Source organism: Chiloscyllium plagiosum, unplaced genomic scaffold (genome assembly GCF_037043375.1).
Source record: "Chiloscyllium plagiosum isolate Xiang-an unplaced genomic scaffold, Cpla_swu_hap1 HiC_scaffold_33, whole genome shotgun sequence".
Classification (NCBI taxonomy): Eukaryota; Metazoa; Chordata; class Chondrichthyes; order Orectolobiformes; family Hemiscylliidae; genus Chiloscyllium; species Chiloscyllium plagiosum.
In genome coordinates this window covers 5,740,777-5,761,311 of record NW_028270171.1, presented here as the reverse complement: position 1 = coordinate 5,761,311, position 20,535 = coordinate 5,740,777, and the positions used below count along the sequence as shown (strand labels likewise).

Sequence of the window (20,535 nt, the reverse complement as noted above, 5' to 3'; positions counted from 1 at the left end):
TCAAGAGGAAATTATGAACGGAGGGGTGATACGGTGGCCCAGTGGTTAGCACTGCTGCCTCACAGTGCTAGGGACACAGACTCAATCCCATCCTTGGGCAACTGCCTGTGTGGAGTTTGCACATTCTCCCCCATGTCTGTGTGGATTTCCTCCCACCATCCAAAGATGTGCAAGTTAGGGTGGGTTGGCCATGGGAAATTGCTCCATAGTGTCCAGGGATGGGCAGGCTAGGTGGATTAGCCATGGGAAATATAGGAATAGGGCAAGGGTATGGGTCTGGGTGCGACACTCATTGGAGGGTCAGTATGAACTTGATGGGTAAGTGACCTGTTTCCACACTCTAGGGGTTCGATGAAAATCCAAACAAAAGACATAGCCTAGAAATTATGAGCTTAGTTATTCTGGCACAAGAAATTTGTCCCATACTGTCAGCAACATGCCAATACAGGGTCAGCAGAACTATTTTGACCTGCCTTCACAGTGTAGAAATTCCTTTGAGAGGTGAGGGAATTCCAGGGCTATGAACAAAACAGGGGATGTTTGGATAGGAGCTAGCACAGCTGTAATGGGCTCAATGGCGTCTTTCTGAGCTGGACCATTCATGAAGTGTCGGTAACAGAAAGCTAGGTTGGGGACAATGATCTGGCGCCTCCTGGAGAATACACAGATGAGAGGATATTATAGTAATGCCTAACCTTCCTGTAAATCTTTAGAATTCTGTGAAGAAGCGATTTTTGGAGGCTCCTCTTTGTCAGCAATTTTAAAGAATTAAAAAAAAAGCCAAACGAGCGAGGCTGGGAATCCATGAGGAAAATCTCGCATTTTAAATGTTGTACTTCCCCTTTAAGGGCAATTCGGCAAAATTAAATCCTCCAGTTGCCCTTAAGCCGTCACTTTAAAGGTCCTATCTATTACATGTTTCCATGGGAATAGATGGATCAGCTGTTTCTTTTGTGTTACTTGTTTGGAAGCACAACCCCCAGGCTTTCTTGTATTTTTGGACCAGGCTATTCAGTAAATATTCTTTCTCCCCAGTCAGGCCAGGTCCCTGATCGAAAGGGGATGCTCAGTTCACACCTATAGGTTCCAGGGGAACAGCCAAGACACAGGGAGGATACAATCCTTGATCTGAATCCCCTTTGCATCCAAGGTCAGCAAGTGTTCCGGTTTCTGAACCTTTTATTGTGCGTCCACAGAATTTTGCAACGAGATAAAGGGGCGTTCGAGACTATTTTACATTGAGTGCATCCTATGTTTACTCAGGTAAGCTTGTGACTGCTTCAGCTGATGGCTGGGTTAGGAAGACACCGCCACAATTAGATTTTTTTTAACGTTTCAAGTGACGTTCTGATGCACGAGAAAGGATGGAAGAACTGCATTTGTGCTGCGCCCTTTCACCACATCTCAATGGGGGAGTCCAGAATTAGAGGTTATAGGTTTAGGGTGAGAGGGGAAAGATTTACAAGGGACCTAACGGGAAACTTTTTCACTCAGAGGGTGGTACGTGTGTGGAATGAGCTGCCAGAGGAAGTGGTTGAGGCTGGTACAATTGCAACATTTAAAAGGCATCTGGATGGGTACATGAATAGGAAGGGTTTGGCAAATGGGACTTGATTGGGTGGACGTGTTGGACTGAAGGGTCTGTTTCTGAGCTGTACATCTCTATGACTCTAAGTGCTATAGCAAGTGTTATCATACAGGAAATGGGGCAGCCTATGTGTGCAGAGCAAGCTCCCACATACAGCATTGTGATAATCTGTGTTTGCGCTGGGCAGGATCTCCCCCCCCCCCCCCCATCCACAGGAAAAGAACTGTGGATGCTGTAAATCAGAAACAAAAACAGAAATAGCTGGAAAAGCTCAGTAGGTCTGGCAGAATCTGCAGAGGACACGTTTGAAACGTTAACTCTGAATTCTCTCCACAGAGGCTGCCAGACCTGCTAAGCTTTTCCAGCAATTTCTGTTTGTGTCCCCTGTCTCCTCCCCCCCTGTCTATATTGTAAATGGTTCCTCAGTTAGCTCAGTTGCCTGGATGGCTGGTTTGCAATACAGACAAACAGTAACAGAGTGGCTTCAGTTCTGCTGCTGGCTGAGGTCACCATAAAGGTCCCACCTTCTCAACCCCTCCCCTCGCCTGAGGCACTGTGACCCTTGGGTTAAAGCATCACCAGTTGTCACTCTCTGTAAAGAGAGAGCAGTGTAGGAGGTCAAGGTTCATAAAATCACGAGGGGCATGGATAAAGTGAATAGCAAAGGCCTTTTCCCTAGGGTGGGGAGAGTTGAAAACTGGAGGGCATATTTTTAAGATGAGAGGAGAAAGTATTAAAAGGGATCTGCGGGGCAATTTTTTCGCACAGAGGGTGGTTGTACGTGGAATGAGCTGCCAGTGGAAGTGTTAGATGCAGGTACAGTTAGAAGACATTTGGACAGGTACATGAATAAGAAGGGGTTTGAGGAATATGGGCCAAATGCAGGCAAATGGGACTAAATTAGTTTGGGAAAGCTTGGTTGGTGTGGATGAGTTGGACTGAAGCATCTGTTCCTGTGCTGTATGACTCCATGAGTCTGACTCTATGACAATAGTGACTTTACTCATTTGAAAAACAGCATCTACAGCAGAACAGGGCTCCTTCACCTCTGCGCTGGAGTGTCAGTATTGATGTTGTGTTCGGAGCTTTGCTGTGGAGTGCTGATATCTACAACCTTCTGTCTTACAGGCAAAGGTGTGGCGGTTTACAGCAGCTGGGTGTTACCTTCTGTCCTGGGCCCACCTGCCATTAAGCTCCCCTCTTTTTTTTTTTTAATCCCCCTCAGCCCCCACTGCCACCATCATAGTTTCTCAATCCCCAACAAGGACGTTTTTTCAGCCTTCACCTGTTCACGGTTTGTAAGTTCTGATGTCGAGGACTGAATTTTCTCCCCATCTCCTCAACGTAGTGAGAATGTTTGTTTCCCTTTATCGTGGTATGTGGAGATTTCAGGATTGTTTAGTGGAGACACTGTCTGTTAGTAAGCGTGAGCCCTGCATGTGGTATTTTACATTGTTATGTGACAGTGGTCTCAATATCTATTTTTCTCCATCTTTTTCTTTCCTGGAAAGCAAGTCGCCGGACTTTTTTTTTAAATACTCCATTCCCTTTGAATTAATGGCTAACATCCCACTTTCCTTCCCAATTAGCTGTTGCAATTTTTTGTTAGCCTTTTGTGATTCAGGCCACCTCCAGACCTGCTCCTTCAAATGCCTACTCCTTCAGTGTGAACTGCGGCCATTGGGTTGTGGGCTATTCAACTATGAAGGTCGTTGCTGGCTGTCTCAATCCTGTTTTCACCTGATGTCTCCCTGTGCTTTCTGTTGGGCAGTAGCTGGAAAATGTCTGACAGTGCGTGTACAGGCAGATTTGACACTCTGCCAGTCAAGGGCACTTGTATTATAAAGGGAGCTCAACACACACTGACGAGTCTTACACTGGCCAAGGCATTCATCCAATATCCATTATAATAAAGAAACTCAACACCGTTGAGGACAAAGAAATTTACTTGATTAGCATGTATCTAATTCCCTCCACCACAACTGTAGATGCACAGTTGACCATCTATAGAATGCACTTCAATATCTCAACAAAGCTCCTTTGGCAATCCTTTCCAAACCCAAGACCACTTCCATCTAGAAGGTCAAGGACAGCAAATACATAGGAACACCACCCCCCTGCAAGTTCCTCTCCAAGCTACTCACCATCCTGACTTCGAAATACATCACCGTTCCTTCAATGCGCAGGGTCAAAATCCTGGAACTCCCTCCCTAAGGGCATTGTGGGTGTACTACAATGCAAAGACTGTGGTTTTGGAAGGCAGCTCACCCACCACCTTAGAATCACAGGATACCTACCCTGCAGAAAGAGGCCATTTGGCCCATTGAGTCTGCACCAGCCCTCCTAGACCTAGACCCAGCCTCCACCCTGTCCCTGTAACAGTGTACTTACCATGGCTAGCCTGCATAATATGGGGCAATGTACCATGGCCAATCCACCTAACCTGCACAGGACTGTTGGAGGAAACCCATGCAGACACTGGGAGAATGTGACTCCCATTCAGCAGAAGGACCTCAGACAGTGGTCTTTCCCCATTGTGCCTTGGTGGCAGCTGCCCCAGGCTTTAGTGCACCCCTCAGCACATAGTCCTGGACCTTGGAATATGCCGGTCTGCAACACTCAGTCAGGGTCAACTCCTTGCCCTGGAAGACCAAAAAAACTCAAGAAAACCAGTGAGCATCTTTCACCGAGTTGATGGAAGTCCTCTTCAGTGAGTCCTCCAGACGCAGTTAACGTTTATCTCGATGTGTGTCCCAGGGAACAGACCGTAGAGCACAGAGTCCCATGTCATGGAGGGCTGCTTGGGATGAACTTTGACACAAACCTCTGCATCTGCCTCCAGACTTTGTAATTATTGTTTTTTTTATATAGTGTGGCATAAATAATTTAGCTTGTCTCTTGGCTTACCTACAGTCTGATTGTTTTCACATCTGTCTCCGGTGTATATTTCTCACATTGACCAACTTCCCTCTTTGTTTCCACTTTTTCTGTTGGTTTTGGTAGGTTTGAGTAGATTTTTGTTTGGTAACTCATTTTAAGAACAATTCAATTCCAGATGTGGCTGTGGGACTCCTGCAGTGTGGCAGGTGAGTCTCAAACTCTGCATCACGGGATTGACCAGAACTAACCCATTGCTGAAATCTGATGCTGTCTTCTTTGACACTCGAGAGGTCCTGGCCTAGGTCATCAAATTAGCATTATTTTCAGATGTGTGTGTCATTGGGAAGTAATACCTGTCAGATCACCTGGTCAAAAGCCCAAAGTTGTATCATGCCTCTTCTTGCTATTGAATAAAAAACTGGTGACCCACTTAAACAGATGAATTAGGAGTAGGGGTGGTAGCAGGCTATTCAGCCCCTTGAGTCTGCTCAACTATTCTACAGTTCATGGCTGATCTCGCACTTTGTGTCCCTTTCCCTCCTCTATCCCAATATCCCGAGATATCTCTAAGACTTAAGCCACACTTTCTATTTATTCCTGTTGATACACTAAGCTAAATCAAAGTGGAACATCAACTCTTTTATGTATTTATTTGCTTGTCACCTGTACTGAGATACTGTGAAAAATGTTGTTTTGTGTACAATAAAGGCAAATTGTACCATACAAAGTGCAGGGGGTAGCAGAGCACAAAATACAGTGTTACAGCCACACAGATGGTGCAGAGAGAGGGCAATCAGAGTTAACATTTGAGAGATCTGTTCAGAAGTCTAATAGCAGCAGGGAAGAAGCTGTTCTTGAATCTGTTCGTGTACATGTATTCAAACTGTTATATATTTTGTCTGACTGAAGGTATAACTGGGGTGGGGAGGGGTCTTTGATGTTGGCTGCCTTCCTGAGGAAGCGGGAAGTGTAGATGGAGTTAATGGATGGGAGGCTGGTTTGTGTGATGGACTGGGCTGTGCTCACAACTCTCTGTAGCTTTTGCAGTCTTGGGAAGAGAAGTTGCCAGACCACGTTGTGATGTATCAATAAGATGCTTTCTATGGTGCACCTATAAAAATTGGTAAGAGTCCTTGTGGAATTTCCTGATACATTATGGCCCTTCTATAATTCATAGTAAAAACAAAATTCAGGAATTGAAGACATTATCTTAATTAAAACGTAAGAAAAATTTTGGACATACACAGCAGAGCTTGTTAGTTACTGTTATTTTTAATTGGTGACCCCTAGTTTTAGATTCTCCCACAAGACAAACGTCTTTTCGGCATCCATCTGTCAAGACCTCTCAGGATCTTGTATGCATCAATCTTATTCTGCAGTAGTTACTAGCCTGACCTGTACAATCTTTCCTAAAAGACTATTTGTCCATTCCAGGGGTGAGTCTGCCATACCTTCTCTGAACTACTACCAATGCATTTATATCCTTCTTTACCGGGAGACTAATCATGTACATAGGAGTCAAAATGGAATTTCATCAGTGCCTCGTATAAATGAAGCATAGTTTTGTAATCCAGTCTCCTCCCAATGAAACAATAACACTCTGCACTTGCTGTGCTTTTGATGTTCAAGCATTAGTCATAGCACAGAAACAGACCCTTCAGTTCAACTCGTCCATTCCTAAATTAACGTAGTCCCATTTGCCAGCATCTGGCCCATATCCCTCTAAACCCTACCTATTCATATACCTATCCAGATGCTGATTAAATGTTGTAATTGTACCAGACTCCACCATTTCCTCTGGCATACACTCACCACCCTCTGCGTGAAAAAGTTGCCCCTTAGGTCCCTTTTAAATCTTTCCCCTTTCACATATGCCCTCTAGTTCTGGACTCTCCCACCCCCGGGAAAATACCTTGTATATTTGCCCTATCGATGCCCCTCATGATTTTATAAACCTCTATAAGGTCACCCCTCAGCCTCTGTCCCTGTGGGGGGGAATTAGCCCTAGCCTGTTCAGCCTCTCCCTATAGCTCACATTTCTCTCCATCCCAGACTCTGCAATCTATCACCATTTGGATAATGAACGTTTGAATTCGTCGTGCCAAACTGAGAAATTTTCCTACACTATACTCCATTTGCCAGATCGTTGCCCACACACTTAACCTACCTCTAAATTCTTATAACCTCCAATATCCTCCTCACAACTTGTTTGCCTCCCCATTTTTGTGTCATCAGCAAATTTAGCAATTACACCTTTGGTTCTTTCAAGTAACTTGTATAAACCGTAAAAAGCACTCATCCCTATGGCACACCATTTATTACATCTGGCCAACTAGAAAAATACCCAAAAATGATACAAAGAATTGCAGATGCTGGAGATCTGAAACAAAGATGGAAATTGCTGGAGAAACTCATAAGGTCTGGCAGCATCAGTAGAGAAACATTAATTCTGTTTTTCTCTCCATCAATGCTGTCAGTCTTAGAATACAGAGCGACTGCCTATCGCTGGAGTTGGTTTCCGTGGTTTCAGTTACCCCCAATTTACCGCGGCCCGAACATATTATATGGAACATTCCGGAACCAGGGACTAGGGGGCTGCAAATGATCCCATTTGAATAAATGGGTTCACTTCTAGTTGCTGTTTCAGGCTTCTGCAGTAGGTCTTGGAACGTAACCCCTGTGGGTACAGGGAATGACCGTATATTGTGGAAGCAGTCCCTTCAGCCCATTGAGTCCACCACCAACCCTCTGAAGTGCATCCCAGCCAGACCCAATCTCTACCTTATCCTTGTAACACTGCATTTCCCAAGGCTAACCCACCTAGCCTACACATCCTTGGACACTGTAGGCAATTTAGCATGGCTAATTCACCCTAACCTGCACTGCTTTGGACTGTGGGAGGAAAGCAGATTAGCCTGAGGAAAGCCACACAGATACAGGGAGAATGTGCAAACTCCACACAGAAAGTCGCCCGAGGGTGGGATCGAGCCTGGGTGCTTGGTGCTATGAGGTAGCAGTGCTAACTACTGAACCACCGTGCTGACCTACAGAGTTTCTCCAGTTATTTCTGTTTGATTCCGCAAAAAAAACTAGCCCTATGCATAGTGTTGCCTGCTAACTTGCCAATGTCCAATCCATGTCAATGTTAGCTCTTAATCATATTTCATCACATGGTGATATGGGAGTCTAAGTATATTACATCTACTAGCTCCCCTTTATCCACAGTACATGTTAATTATTCAAATAATGCCAATAAATTGGTTGAACTCTAATAAATTTGTTGGAGTTTTCCTGAACCACTGGTGGTAGCACTCTCTCTTGTTTCTGTGTTAGACATTAAAGTCCCATGACAGAGACATGATTACAAAATCTAAACATTGACACAGTGTTGAGGGTGTGCAGCGTTGTTGGAAATGTGAACTTTTGGATGAGATATACACTATCTTGGCAGGTGGATACAAAAGCCCCAATAGCCACAACTGAAGAGTTGAAGGTGAACTCTCTCCAGGGTCTTGGCCAATATTTATCCTTCAGTCAGTATTATGGAAACAGTTTATCATGGAGTAATGAGATCTCCTATTTGAGACCAAGGGGTGGAGACATTCTTTCTCTGAGGATTGTGATTAGTGGAATTCTCTTCCTTAGAAAGTGCTGGAGGTGGAACCATCAAATATCTTTAAGGCTGAGTTGGATAATGTCTTGACTAATGGCTTGGGGGTAGACAGAAAAATAAAGACAATATTTCGATTAGCCATGATCTTGTCGAATGGCCAATCTCTTCTCCTCATTTGTGTAAAATGATTGAAGCACAGCAGGAGGACATTCGCCCCATCAAGCATCTAGTTTCACCAATCCCACAATCCCCTGTGACCTTGCCTTCACCACACATCCAGTGCATTCCAGACCCTAAATACCCAACGTGTTTAAACCTTTTTCCTTATGTCACTTGTTTCTTTTGCCAGTCACCCTTTAAATTGGTATCAGCCCTGTGCTAATGGCAACAGTTTCTCCCTAACAATCCCATCCAGCCCCTTCACGGTTTTCAGCAGATCTACTAAATCGCTCAAACGTCTGTTCTCCAAGTCGAACAGTCCCAGCTTCTATCCTCACGTCCATGACCCACCTTGTGAATTTTTTATGAACTCTCTATAAAGACTTTATATCCTTCCTTTAAGTGTGATGACCAGCAATGTACACGATCTTCCAGTTGTGGTTAAACCAGGATTCGGAAAAGGTTTGTCATATTCCGTTGTTTTCCTATTTCATGCCTCCATTTTGAAGGTGGGCTTTCTTCATCACTTTCTCTCAACCTGTGCTCCACCTTCAGTGACTTGTGTGCATATAAATCACTCTACTTCTGTGACTCCTTTTTAAATATTTCCCTTTATTTTTGCTTTGTTCTCTCTTCATTTTTCTCCCCAAAGTGAATCTCTTCACACTTTGCTCTTTCTGTTTCATGCCTAGTTGTCTGCCCATTACAGCCAACTTGTCTGCTTCCTCTTGAGATCCCTCCCTCTACCTCGCAGTTCATTATTGCTTCCGAGTACCTGAAAGATTTGAAAAGCTCTCCTCCACACTAATCCCGTGTCAAGAGAGTTTTATCAGAATGAACTGGACATTTATCTCTGCTATTTTGGGATCTTCCTCTGCATAAATTGACTGCCATGCTTCCTACGTTGCAACAGAGACCACAGTCAGAGGTAGTTAATTGGCAATGAAGCATTTTGGTTCATTTGAGATTTGGGAAGGTGCTATAAAAATGCAAGCTTAAAAGGAGTGTCAGACATCCTGAAGAAAAAGGAAAAAAAATAAACAGGACTGTTCTGAGGTTCTGTTCACTCTGAGAGCTGGCTCTTGAGTGAAAAAAAGGAAAAAAAATGCAAGCTTAGTTTTTGGTCTCTGGCTTCATCTGTCATTCAGGAAGTGTTGATTGCAATGGGGTGGCAATGATAGAATTCTCTAAATCTGAAGGGTCCGAGGTGAAAAGAGTGCAGGAGAATCAACTGGATGGTCATCCATGACATTAGCTGATTGCAATAGTCATGATGGTCTCATTTTGAAATAGCTTAGCACCATGTGGTCTTTGCCATCCTCAGTGAGACACTGGACACCATTTCAGCTTGGGGAAGAGACAATTGATGGGGCAGAGGAGGAAATTACAAGAGAAATAAAAATGTACGGCTGCTTGGCACACACATTTCTACAACATGGCGAGACAAAAGTGGCCGTAGACAAAATAGCCCAATGACTAGATCTCAATTTGCATTAAGGCAGTGAAGATATTAACTCTTGTTTATGTTTGTTATGGTCCCACAGACACAAGGACAATGTTGGCAAGAAAGGGAATCATTCCAGAAGAGTATTTATTGACCAGGCTGGTGGAAGATGACCTCTCTCAGCCTCACTACCAAACCAAGTCCAGGAAAGCTCGCTTTATCACCAAGAATGGAGGCTGCAATGTGGCTCACAAGAACATCCGTGAGCAAGGTCGCTTCCTTCAAGATGTCTTCACCACTTTGGTGGACCTCAAGTGGCCTTACACGCTTGTGATCTTCACAATGTCCTTCTTATGCAGTTGGATGCTTTTCGCGATGCTTTGGTGGCTCATTGCCTTCGCCCATGGTGACCTGGACACCCATCAGGACAATATTGTTCCCTGCATCACCAGCATCTCGTCATTCGCATCCGCCTTCCTCTTCTCCATCGAGGTCCAGGTGACCATTGGGTTTGGAGGCAGAATGGTGACCGAGGAATGCCCCTTGGCTATCACAGTTCTGATCATCCAGAACATCTCGGGCCTCATTGTCAATGCAGTCATGCTGGGCTGCATCTTCATGAAGACTGCACAGGCCAACCGAAGAGCGGAAACCATCATTTTCAGCAAGTATGCAGTAATCGCTCAGAGAAATAAGAAATTGTGCTTTATGTTCCGGGTGGGGGACTTGAGAAAGAGTATGATCATTAGTGCCACTATCCAAATGCAACTGGTCAAGAAGACCACCACTCAGGAAGGTGAGGTTATCCCCATCTCGCAGATTGACATCCAAGTGGAGAACCCAGTTGGTATCAATGCGATCTTCTTGGTTTCTCCCCTCATCATTAGTCACACCATTGATAAGAAGAGCCCGCTTTATGACTTAACAGCAGCTGGCCTCCAACAAGAGGACCTTGAGGTAGTGGTCATCCTTGAAGGGGTGGTGGAGACCACAGGCATCACCACCCAGGCGAGGACATCCTATTTGCCGGAGGAGATACTTTGGGGCCACAGATTTGTGCCGATTGTGACGGAAGAAGAGGGAAGGTACTCAGTTGATTATTCCAAGTTTGGCAACACCACAAGGTCCAAAACGCCACTGTGCAGTGCCAGAGAACTCGAAGCACAGGAGAGAAGTCAAAACCAAATGCACAATGGCCCCAACCTGCCAATGAGTGCCCTCAGGGAAAGGTATTTCTCCAAGTCCATCAGTTTCCCTGGAACACGCCTGAAATCATCTGTGCGTTTTCAGTCCCTGGATTCTTTGCCAGATTTAGAGTCACAAGAGGGAGTTGAGTCAAGGTCATTGCTCCTCTGAGTTCCCTTCTTTCATTGCAAAATTCATTATTCCCTCCTACTCAATCACATCCTCATGATATTACCATCAAGACTAATCAGTCCAACTGCCACCATTCACTCCTTTGAAAGCTGAAGGCAGTAGGAGATATGGGGTTAGTTGAGTTATTTTTTTCAGGCATTTTTGTTTTGAAACTGTGAATCTCCCCTTCATGTGTAAAGCCGACTTTGGTCGAATGGCCTTTCATTCTATCACCCTGGGCTGGCTCATTTGAAAGAGCTGTCTAACTAATCCTGAGATCCCAAGCTTTCCCCGTTTGCTCTGACCATTTGCAGGTCCATCAAAACTAGTCTTGCTATCTTGACACATCTATAGAAATCTTCTGTAGCAATAGCCACTGACATGGCAATCAGAGCAGGAATCCTGGGCTGAAATTTACTCTCCAGATTGAGATCAATAAAGTCACTTCTTCAGTCTTCCCATTCTTTTTATAGTCTACAGTAGATACTCTTTTCCCAACATACTTTTATCTTTGCCAAGACTTGGAGGAGTAGTAACAATGCTACAATGGGCCTTTGATCCTTAGTTTGTCTGCCTTTCTTTAAAAGTAAAAACCAAGTGATAGAGCAACTTAGACACTGGTCACACTGATAACATCCAATGCCACAAACTAAGACCCCTTTGTAAAATGAGATGGGCTCTCTCCTACACATCCTTGAACAAATCATTGGGTGATCAACAAATGGATGGGATTTGGAAAGGATCACGGCCACACACACGGGCTGCACTGAACCTAATTGTTGGAGCCGTGTAGAAGGTTAATGTGTGTGTTTGGTCATGATGTGAGTTGTTGAAATGTGTTCCATTTCCCCAACATTGCATTCCTCACAAGAAGCACAAGATTTGGAACGACATTTTAATAGACCAAAACTGGAAGCACATGGATTCCTGATGATTGGAATAAAGCACAAATGCTACGTGAGAAGCACAAAGCAACTGCTATTGTCTGCAATGTCCTAATGTGACATGACCGTGTCACCTTCCTATGTCACTGGTTGACCTGTTTTGAGGTGGGGTGAGGTATGGGAAGGAGCTCATTTGATATTACCCTTGACCTGATGGGATTGTCCAATTAAGAGATGGCAAAGGAAGTAGGAAGCAATAAAAGGCAAAACAGTATGAATGGGCTGAATGGTCTACTTCTGTTCTTATGTCTTATGGACAACATGACTATGGGGAGAGGCAATGAGAGGAAAATTGATCGTGAGGGTCTCTTCATTTTAGAAAGGTGGCAAATGTCATTGAAACAAAAATAGTTATTGGAGGGTTTGGCAGATAGATACTGAAAGACTGTTTTCCTCTTGGCCGTAGAGTCTAGAACACAAGTTCACAGTCTCAGGAATAAGGAGACAACTGACATAAGGGGAGATGTCTTCACTCAAGGTTGTGGATCTTTGAGATTGACTACTCCAGTGAGCAGTGGGTGCTAAGTCATTCATAAATTCAAGACAAGGCAGCAATATATCTTTGGGTGATCAAATGGTTGAGCCTTGTAGGAAAATCTGAGGGAGGGTGGTGCAGTTAAGGTAGAAGATCAGCCATTTATTAACTGGAAGAGCACGGTCCAGGGACCATGCTGTTAGATCTTGCTTTTTTTTTTAGTTAAGGCATATGTCCTTCTCCAGTCTGAAGATCCAATGAGACACAGAAGCAGAGATTGGTCTTATTGAAGAAGACACATTTACTTCTACAGCTTTGTAATACCACAACAAGGAGGCACAAACTTCAGACGGTCTTCAAAAGATCTAATGGGGAAGGTAAGAAAAAATAATCGTTTGACAGAAAGGCTGATAAGTGTAAAACCTCTAAAGACAAACTCATGTTGAGAATGAATCCATCATCTGTTTTAAAAGAGCATTATGGTTATTTAAAAGAATATTCAGTAGAGTTGGACTTGATCATTTATATGAAGACAAATGCTGCTACAGAGAAGATATGAGCTGAATGGCTTCTATGCTGTACTGGCCTATTCCATAATTCATTCTGCTCTTCTACATCTCAGGACTGAGCACGTCACATTTTATCATTATTGTTGTGATAATATTGTTTAATGGAGGTTCCAACAAATCCATTTGTGTTCTATATAATGATTTGTCACCTTTCATTGAGGTCCAGGAGATATTAAGAATCTCATGTGATTTACTTTGGAATTTGTGAAAAGTGGTATATAAGTGCAAGTCTCTCTTTCTTCCTCGCTGCTCTACGTTTGCCCTGATTTGGTGAGTCCATATCAATCTCTTCTGCAGAGCCAGAGATTCAGGGTTCAACACTCACTCCGAGATCTGAAGTGTGATTGAAGCTGATCCTCCAGCACATTACGACCAAGTTCTGCATTTATTAATAAATCTTAGAATGAATCATTGTCTTGTCTGCACTTCTGGTGATGGCAAAGATTCCCCATGGTGCAAACCAGGACTTCAACATTCCATCAACCAACCAGCCACCAAGATGCATTCATCTTCTCACCAGGACGTTGGAACATATGTGATTAAAATTGCTAATGTTTTAATTAAACCAGCACTCATCACATACCAAAGTGAGGCTCAAAATATGAGCAAGTCTTCATTTCTGTTTTATGGTTTGTTAGACCATGTTGTTGGAAGGTTGCACTATAACATGTATTATCGGTGTTGGGTATTACAATTTTTCATGTGCTACAATATGAATTTATCATGCCTTTTTACAAAGGAACACCTGGAAATTGCTATGAACCAAAGCATGTCTGATGCATAAAGTAATCTGGCAGGTGGTGTCCTCTTGGCTTATATTTAACTTATATGGCGTGTCTGTCGGAAGCAGCAACATCAAACCTCACTGACTGAAGGATACATATTTCTCTGACATGTAGTAATTCTCAGGCTACAGGTACAAATCTGGTTTATTTAGAAATAAAACTATGCAGAAGCAAGAAGAAATGCAACAGGTCTGATTAGAACTTCACTTGTGCATTTCCTGATTCCAAACAATGAAGTCTAGTGTTGTTTGTACTGTACTCTGTTCTGTTAAAGTTTTACTTCGATCTATGAGGCAACTGTCACACGTGAAGTCAGATATTTGGGGAGTGTCCAATCAACCACAGCTTCATAGTTAGCTGGTGGAATTGACAGTATGTTTAAAAGAAGCCTTCATCAGGGGGTACTGGCGACTCCCTCTTTGTCTTGAAGTAAGACAGAGGAAGATCAAAATGTCCCTTTCAAAATTGAATGGATCTGTCAATTACATGTAAGTTATGAAAGGTACACACGATTGTCTATTGGGTTTACTTATTACAATTCTTAAGACTGTAAGACAAAGCATCTCATGGACAGATAATGATAGTTTAGTTTTGACTCACGTATTAGACACAGTCACAGGTATCATTGGTATGGCATTGCTCAATTTTCAAACCAAACACAGAATCCCAACAGTGCAGAGAGAGGTCATTCAGCCCATTGAGTCTGCACCAACTCTTTGAAGAGCATCCTACCTAGAGGACAACACTCTGGCCAAAACTATTCCCCCATAACCCCACATTTCCCCCGGCCGATCTGCCCTAACCCACACATCTTTGCAGTGTGAGAGGAAACCAGAGCACCTGGAGAAAACCCACACAGATATGGGGAGAACGTGCAAACTCAACACAGATAGTTGCCCGAGGCTGGAATTGAACCGGGATCCCTGCTGCTGTGAGGCAGCAGTGCTAACCACTGAGCCACCGTGTTGCCTGCAACTAAGTAATAACCTGGTGATTTACGATCAACTGTTACTAGTGTCTTGGTGAAAATAAATTTCTAACATTTAATGTTATCCAATTAGGTAGAGAGTCACTGGACATCCAAAAGGGTAACTTTCTTTCTCCACAAGTGAGCCACAGTGCTGCCAAGGTGGACTTTTTAGTTCTGGTTCATAGAAGAATGAGAGACAATTTTATTGCAATATCTAAAATATGAAGAGAGCTTGATCAGGAACTTTCCTGTCAGTTATTTCTCCTGGTGAGTCTAGAACTATGGGAGAAAGGTTCTGCCAGTCAGGACTGAGCTGGGAAGGAGACATCTCATCACTCAGGGTTGTGACTCTTTGCAACTCCCTGCCCAAGAGGGCTGCAGGTTGCCCAAAATATTTCAAGATCATAGTTTTGGGCATTGAAGGAATCAAGGGAGTGAGGGCAAGAAAGTGGAGTCAAGTGTCGAAAATTAACCATAATCTTATTGCATAACAAAACAAATTCAAACAGCCTTATGGTCAACTCCTGCTCCTATTTCTTTCGTTATGTAGTGAGACAGAAAGGTATAGGAGACACTGTTGTGAATAGACTTTATTATTTTTTTACTGTTCCACCAGGAAAACACCCTTATGGCCAATTGAATATTTACAAGCAAACCCTGTTACAGTCATAGAGTCATACAGCATGGAAACAGACCAGAGGGTGGTGGTGGAGGGTTGCTTTTCAGACTGGAGGCCTGTGACCAGCATTGGGAGTGTGATGCTGGAAAAGCACAGCAGGTCAGGCAGTATCCAAGGAGCAGGAGAATCGACGTTTTGGGCAAAAGCCCTTCAACAGGAATGAGGCTTGTGAGCCAAGGGGGTGGAGAGATAAATGGGAGGAGGGTGGGACCGGGGGGAGGGTAATTGAAAGTGTGATAGGTGGATTGAGGTGGGAGTAATGGTGGTAGGTCAGAGAGGAGGGTGGAGTGGATAGGTGGGAAGGAAGATGGACAGGTAGGACGGGTCATGAGGCCAGTGCTGAGTTGGGAGGTTGGATCTGGGATAAGGTTGGGGAAGAGGGGAAATGAGGAAACTTGTGAAATCTACACTAGTGCCCTGGGGTTGAAGAGCCCCAAGGCAGAAAATAAGGTGTTTTACCTCTAAGAGTAGGGCCAGCGGTGTGCCATAAGGATCGGTGTTGGGTCCACAGCTTTTATATAAATGATTTGGATGTGAACAGAGGAGGTATGGTTAGAAAGTTTGCAGATGACACCAAAATTCAAGGTGTAGTGGATAGTGAAAAAAGTTACCTCAGATTACAATGGGACCTTGATCAGATGGGCCAATGGACTGAGGAGAGGCAGAAGGACTTTAATTTAGATATGTTTTAAAGTCAGAAGCATGTATATTCACTTTAAAGTAGGAAGTGTTTTCTGAATTTTGAAGTAAAGTGCAGGCTCAGCTCCCCAAGTGGAAAGACTGGAAGATGAGCTGTTCGAAAATAGATACATACAGCAAATGGCTGTTAAATGGATACCTGAGTGTTGACTGCTGTTTTGACAATGCTTTGAATTTAACCAGTTTAAATTAGACCCAGGATGCTAAAACCCAATGGAATTTGAATTTTATTGTTTTGACACCTGAAAACCAATCAAATTATAAGGATTTAATGTATCGTGTGGAGTTGTAAAAAACACAGACATCTTGAAAATTGGTCAAAGAGCAACTACCATCAAACAGAGAGCAACTGACATAGAGTCAAGGACGTAAATGTTCATCTAATATCTTGCTCTCAAAGAAATTAGAAAGTACACTCTATCAACGGTTCCCTTTTCATATTAAACCTACACATAGTAAAAATAAAAGAAAGCAACCCAGGCAGATGAGCAGTTGGAAGATTGAAGGCAGCGAAGAGGACAGCGACTGTGTGGTCTTGAGATTGAGTTAGTGTAATGTTTAATAAGTGTGTTATTGGAACAGCATATTTTTTATAGAGTTGGGGTAAGATAGTCGTTAGGAAAAGGGAAACTTGGGATTGTGAATTGTTGTTACTTAGTGTTCACTATTAGAGTTAAGAAAATAAATTGTTATTTTTCTTTCAATAGTGGAATTTAGGAGTTCTCTGTCACTCTATTTTAACAGGTTATGACATGAGGCGAGTTTTTCTGCATGTTTGGTTTAATTGACAGAGGGGTTTGATTTCTATGTCGTAACAGTTATCCCAGAATTGGAGGTTGAGGGGTGAGCTTATAGAGGTTTATAACATCGTGAGGGGTATGGGTATGGTAAATAGACAAGGTCTTTTCTCCAGGATAGTGGAGTCCAAAACTAGAGGGCTAAGGTATAAAGCGAGAGGGGAAAGATTTAAATGGGACCTAAGGGGCAACATGGTGTCTGTATGGAATGATGTGCCAGAGAGGGTGGTAGAGGCTGGTACAATGACAACATTTAAAAGACATCTCAATGGGGTATGTAGCCCCACCCTATTCAGTCTCTCCCTATACCTTAAACCCTCCAGTCCTATCAACATTCTTGTAAACCTTTTCTGAACCCTTTCAAGTTTAACAACATCCTTTCTATAGCAGGGCGACCAGAATTGTATGTAACATTCTAAAAGTGGCCTAACCAATGTCCTGTATTGGGACATGACCCCACAACTCCTATTCTCAATGTTCTGCCCAATGAAGGCAAGCATACCAAACATCTTCTTCAGCACCCACAGCAATGGGGTTGACACTGAACTGCCCTATGGCCAATTAGGGATGGGCAATAAATGGATGGCTGCCTAGCCAGCGATGCGTTCATCCCATGAATAAATAAAAGACAAATCCTAGTTTACTGTCAGTCATCCTAATGCTGAGCACCATTTTTCAACTTTTATAAGCATCTGGAAAGTTTCAAGGTGCCTCACAGGAGTGGTAACCAAACAAGATGTTGCCATCCCGAGCCACATAAAGAGATACCCAACTCAAGGATGGAAAGATCGCTGGAAGAATTAGGTTTCAAGGAGCATCTTCCACAAAAGCATGGCTTCCAACAGCAGAGGGAGATGAGCAACAAAGGTAGAGAAGAAGCCAAATTTGGAAGATATTGAAGGATTTAGTGATGGCAGAGTTTACGGACTTAGGGAGTTAAAATTCACACAACACCAGGTTAGAGGCCAACAGGTTTATTTGGAAGCACTAGCTTTCGGAGCGCCATTCCTTCATCAGGTGGAGTATAAGATCATGAGACACAGAATTTATAGCAAACGTTTACAGAGTGATGTAACTGAAATTATACATTGAAAAATACCTTGATTGTTTGTTAAGTCTCTCATCTGTTAGAATGACCATGATAGTTTCACTGCTTTCATATGTAAATCACAAAACTTTTTTTAAAAGTTACATTCTCAGGTGAACTTTAACAATTGGTGTCAGCCCAGATAATGTGTTAACGGTGTTAGCCCCCGTGTGCTGCTGTCTGTGCCATAATGTTTAGGCTGATTCTCATCTAAAAAAATGAATTAACAGGATCTTACAGTTTTTGAGCAAAATACAATGTAAGTCTGCAAGTACAAATTCACCCCACAAACTTATATGTGTCTGGGCGGTGGATGAGGGAGAAGAGGTGGACAATGTGCAGCAGTGGTCTGTACAGGGCCCGCCTTTTTATGTTCCTAAAAGGGGCAAAACAAAAATTCCAGAGGCAGCTCAGGTTATGGGGCACAGGCTCCCGCGGGAAGTACGGGACCTTGGGGCCAATGTGAAATTCCGTCCGGGCTGGGGTGAGCGCGGACGGGATCCCACCGCACACCTGAGCGTCCTCCAACTGGTGCACTACGTCGGGTCCGAGCACCGCCGTTTTGAGGCGTCGGATGGCGGTGGCCACGTACTGGACGTCTACCGCTGCCCTGCCTGCTATGTCCTGCGGCAGCGTCCAGCCCAGGCCCCCGGCACCCAGCACGTCCCCGACCCTGGTCACCCTCGCCGCCGCGGCCCTCCCCTCCGACAGCCACTCGAACCCGCGAGTACGGAGGTGCGGATTCCTGAGCAACGGCTCCCTGACGACAGCCGCTACTCCAGCCGGAGGGTAGGGGCGACGCGATTCGACCATGTTCCAGACAGTGATCAGGTCCTGGTAAAAGACAGGCAGCGTCTTGAGGGCGACCTCCAAACCGTCACGGTCGACGAACAGGAGCTGCGTGTCGTAGTTGAGTTTACGCACCTGGCGGAAAAAATACATCGCCAGGGCGCACCACCGAGGAGGAGGCTCGACGTAAAGGTATCGCTGCAAGGTCTGAAGGCGGAACGTCGCGACCTGGGTGCGGACGCACCCCAGCGACTGACCACCCTCCTCAATAGGGAGACTCAGAACCTGCGCGGCGACCCAGTGCATCTTTTTGTCCCAGAAGAAGTCGACCAACGTTCTCTGGATGTCAGCGACAAAGCCAGGAGGAGGGACCAAAGTGACCAGCTGGTACCACAGCATGGCGGCCACCAGCTGGCTTATGACCAGCACTCGACTCCTGTAAGATAGCACTCGGAGCAGTCCTGTCCAGCAGCCGAGGCGAGCCGAGACTTTGGCCTCCAGCTCCTGCCAGTTGGCCGGCCAGGATTCCTCAGCCGGGCTGAGGTAGACCCCCAGGTAGAGGAGATGGGTGGTACTCCAGCTGAACCCCCGTAACTCCTCCGGCAGAGAGTCCACCCGCCACGGACCGACCAGTAGTCTGGAACATTTGGCCCAGTTGATCCTGGTGGAAGTCGCTGCCGAGTACACGGCCTGGCACTCGTGCATCCTCCCCAGGTCAGTCGGGTCAGGCCGAGAGGACCACCCCCGTGCCCACGCCGCACAGAACCAGCCCCGACAACCTCCTCCGCAAGAGGCGCAGGAAAGGCTCCACGCACCGGGAATACAGCTGCAGGATGAGGGTCAGCAGTTGGTTCCCCAAGATTGGTGCAGGGGTCTGACTGAGGTGGGCAGGGCTTGGGCTCAGGAACCTTTGGGCCAGGTATTGTTGGGCAAGGACCAGGCATTGGTGCCCCAGGGGTTGCCGTAATGGGGCAAGGTTGGGCATGGGGTCAGGAGGCATGGAACCGGGGGGCTGGGGGGTCAGGGCTCCTGTGCCAGGGTGATGCTGGTGCAGCCACAAGGGCATTGTTGCGCCAGGGTGGGGCAGGGTGAGGGTCTGATTTTGAGGGGGGCATGGGATTCCATCCATGGGGCATGCTTGGCATTTTGGGTCATCTTCCATGCCTTATGTCCATCCAGCGCTCACCCCCCTCCATGCCAGAGTCCGAGGAACTGGAAGCCCCTGGCTTAGCCCCCCGCTGGCATGGCTTGTGGTGTTGCTTCGGGGGAGGGGGAGTGGGTGCGGCGGCACCACCCTCAGCCATTGGTGTGGGCTGGGCAGCCATATGGATGGGGCAGTTCTTCCTTATGCGCCTCACCTCGCAGCACAGGTGGCACCGCACCGTCCACCGTCCAGAAGACGCTGTAGGCTGTGCACTCGTGGGGGAGGGTGAAAGAGCTCTCGGTGACGTCCTCCCGGGCCAGGCAAATGAACAGCTGGCAACAGAAGAAGTATACGTGATAGAGGGCAGGGCCCTTTAGACCGAGCAGGAGCAGTTGGACACCTGACCGGATTTCCCCTGAGGTGTTGAGATGGGGGAGAAGGAGCTCACTGGAAATGAATGGTGGGACATTAGAGATCATGACCTCCAATGGATCGATGGGTAGATGTGTCCTGCCCACAGTGAGCCCCTTGTCCACAGTCAGATGGACCACCTGCTC

The 20,535-nt window shown here is 45.3% G+C and overlaps 1 protein-coding gene across 1 annotated transcript; it reads left to right on the top strand.

Moving 5' to 3' along the window:
* The first annotated feature begins 969 nt into the window (after positions 1–969).
* Positions 970–14,438, top strand: LOC122542119 (ATP-sensitive inward rectifier potassium channel 11-like). The gene is made up of 2 exons (XM_043679507.2): positions 970–1,263; positions 9,785–14,438. The coding sequence occupies exon 2, from the start codon at positions 9,796–9,798 to the stop codon at positions 11,038–11,040; it is 1,245 nt and encodes a 414-aa protein (XP_043535442.1). The 5' UTR covers positions 970–1,263; positions 9,785–9,795; the 3' UTR covers positions 11,041–14,438.
* The last annotated feature ends 6,097 nt before the right edge of the window (positions 14,439–20,535 follow it).

Bases quoted from the DNA above. Each gene is read 5' to 3' on its own strand.
- LOC122542119 (XM_043679507.2), top strand. From the start codon at position 9,796: ATGTTGGCAAGAAAGGGAATCATTCCAGAAGAGTATTTATTGACCAGG.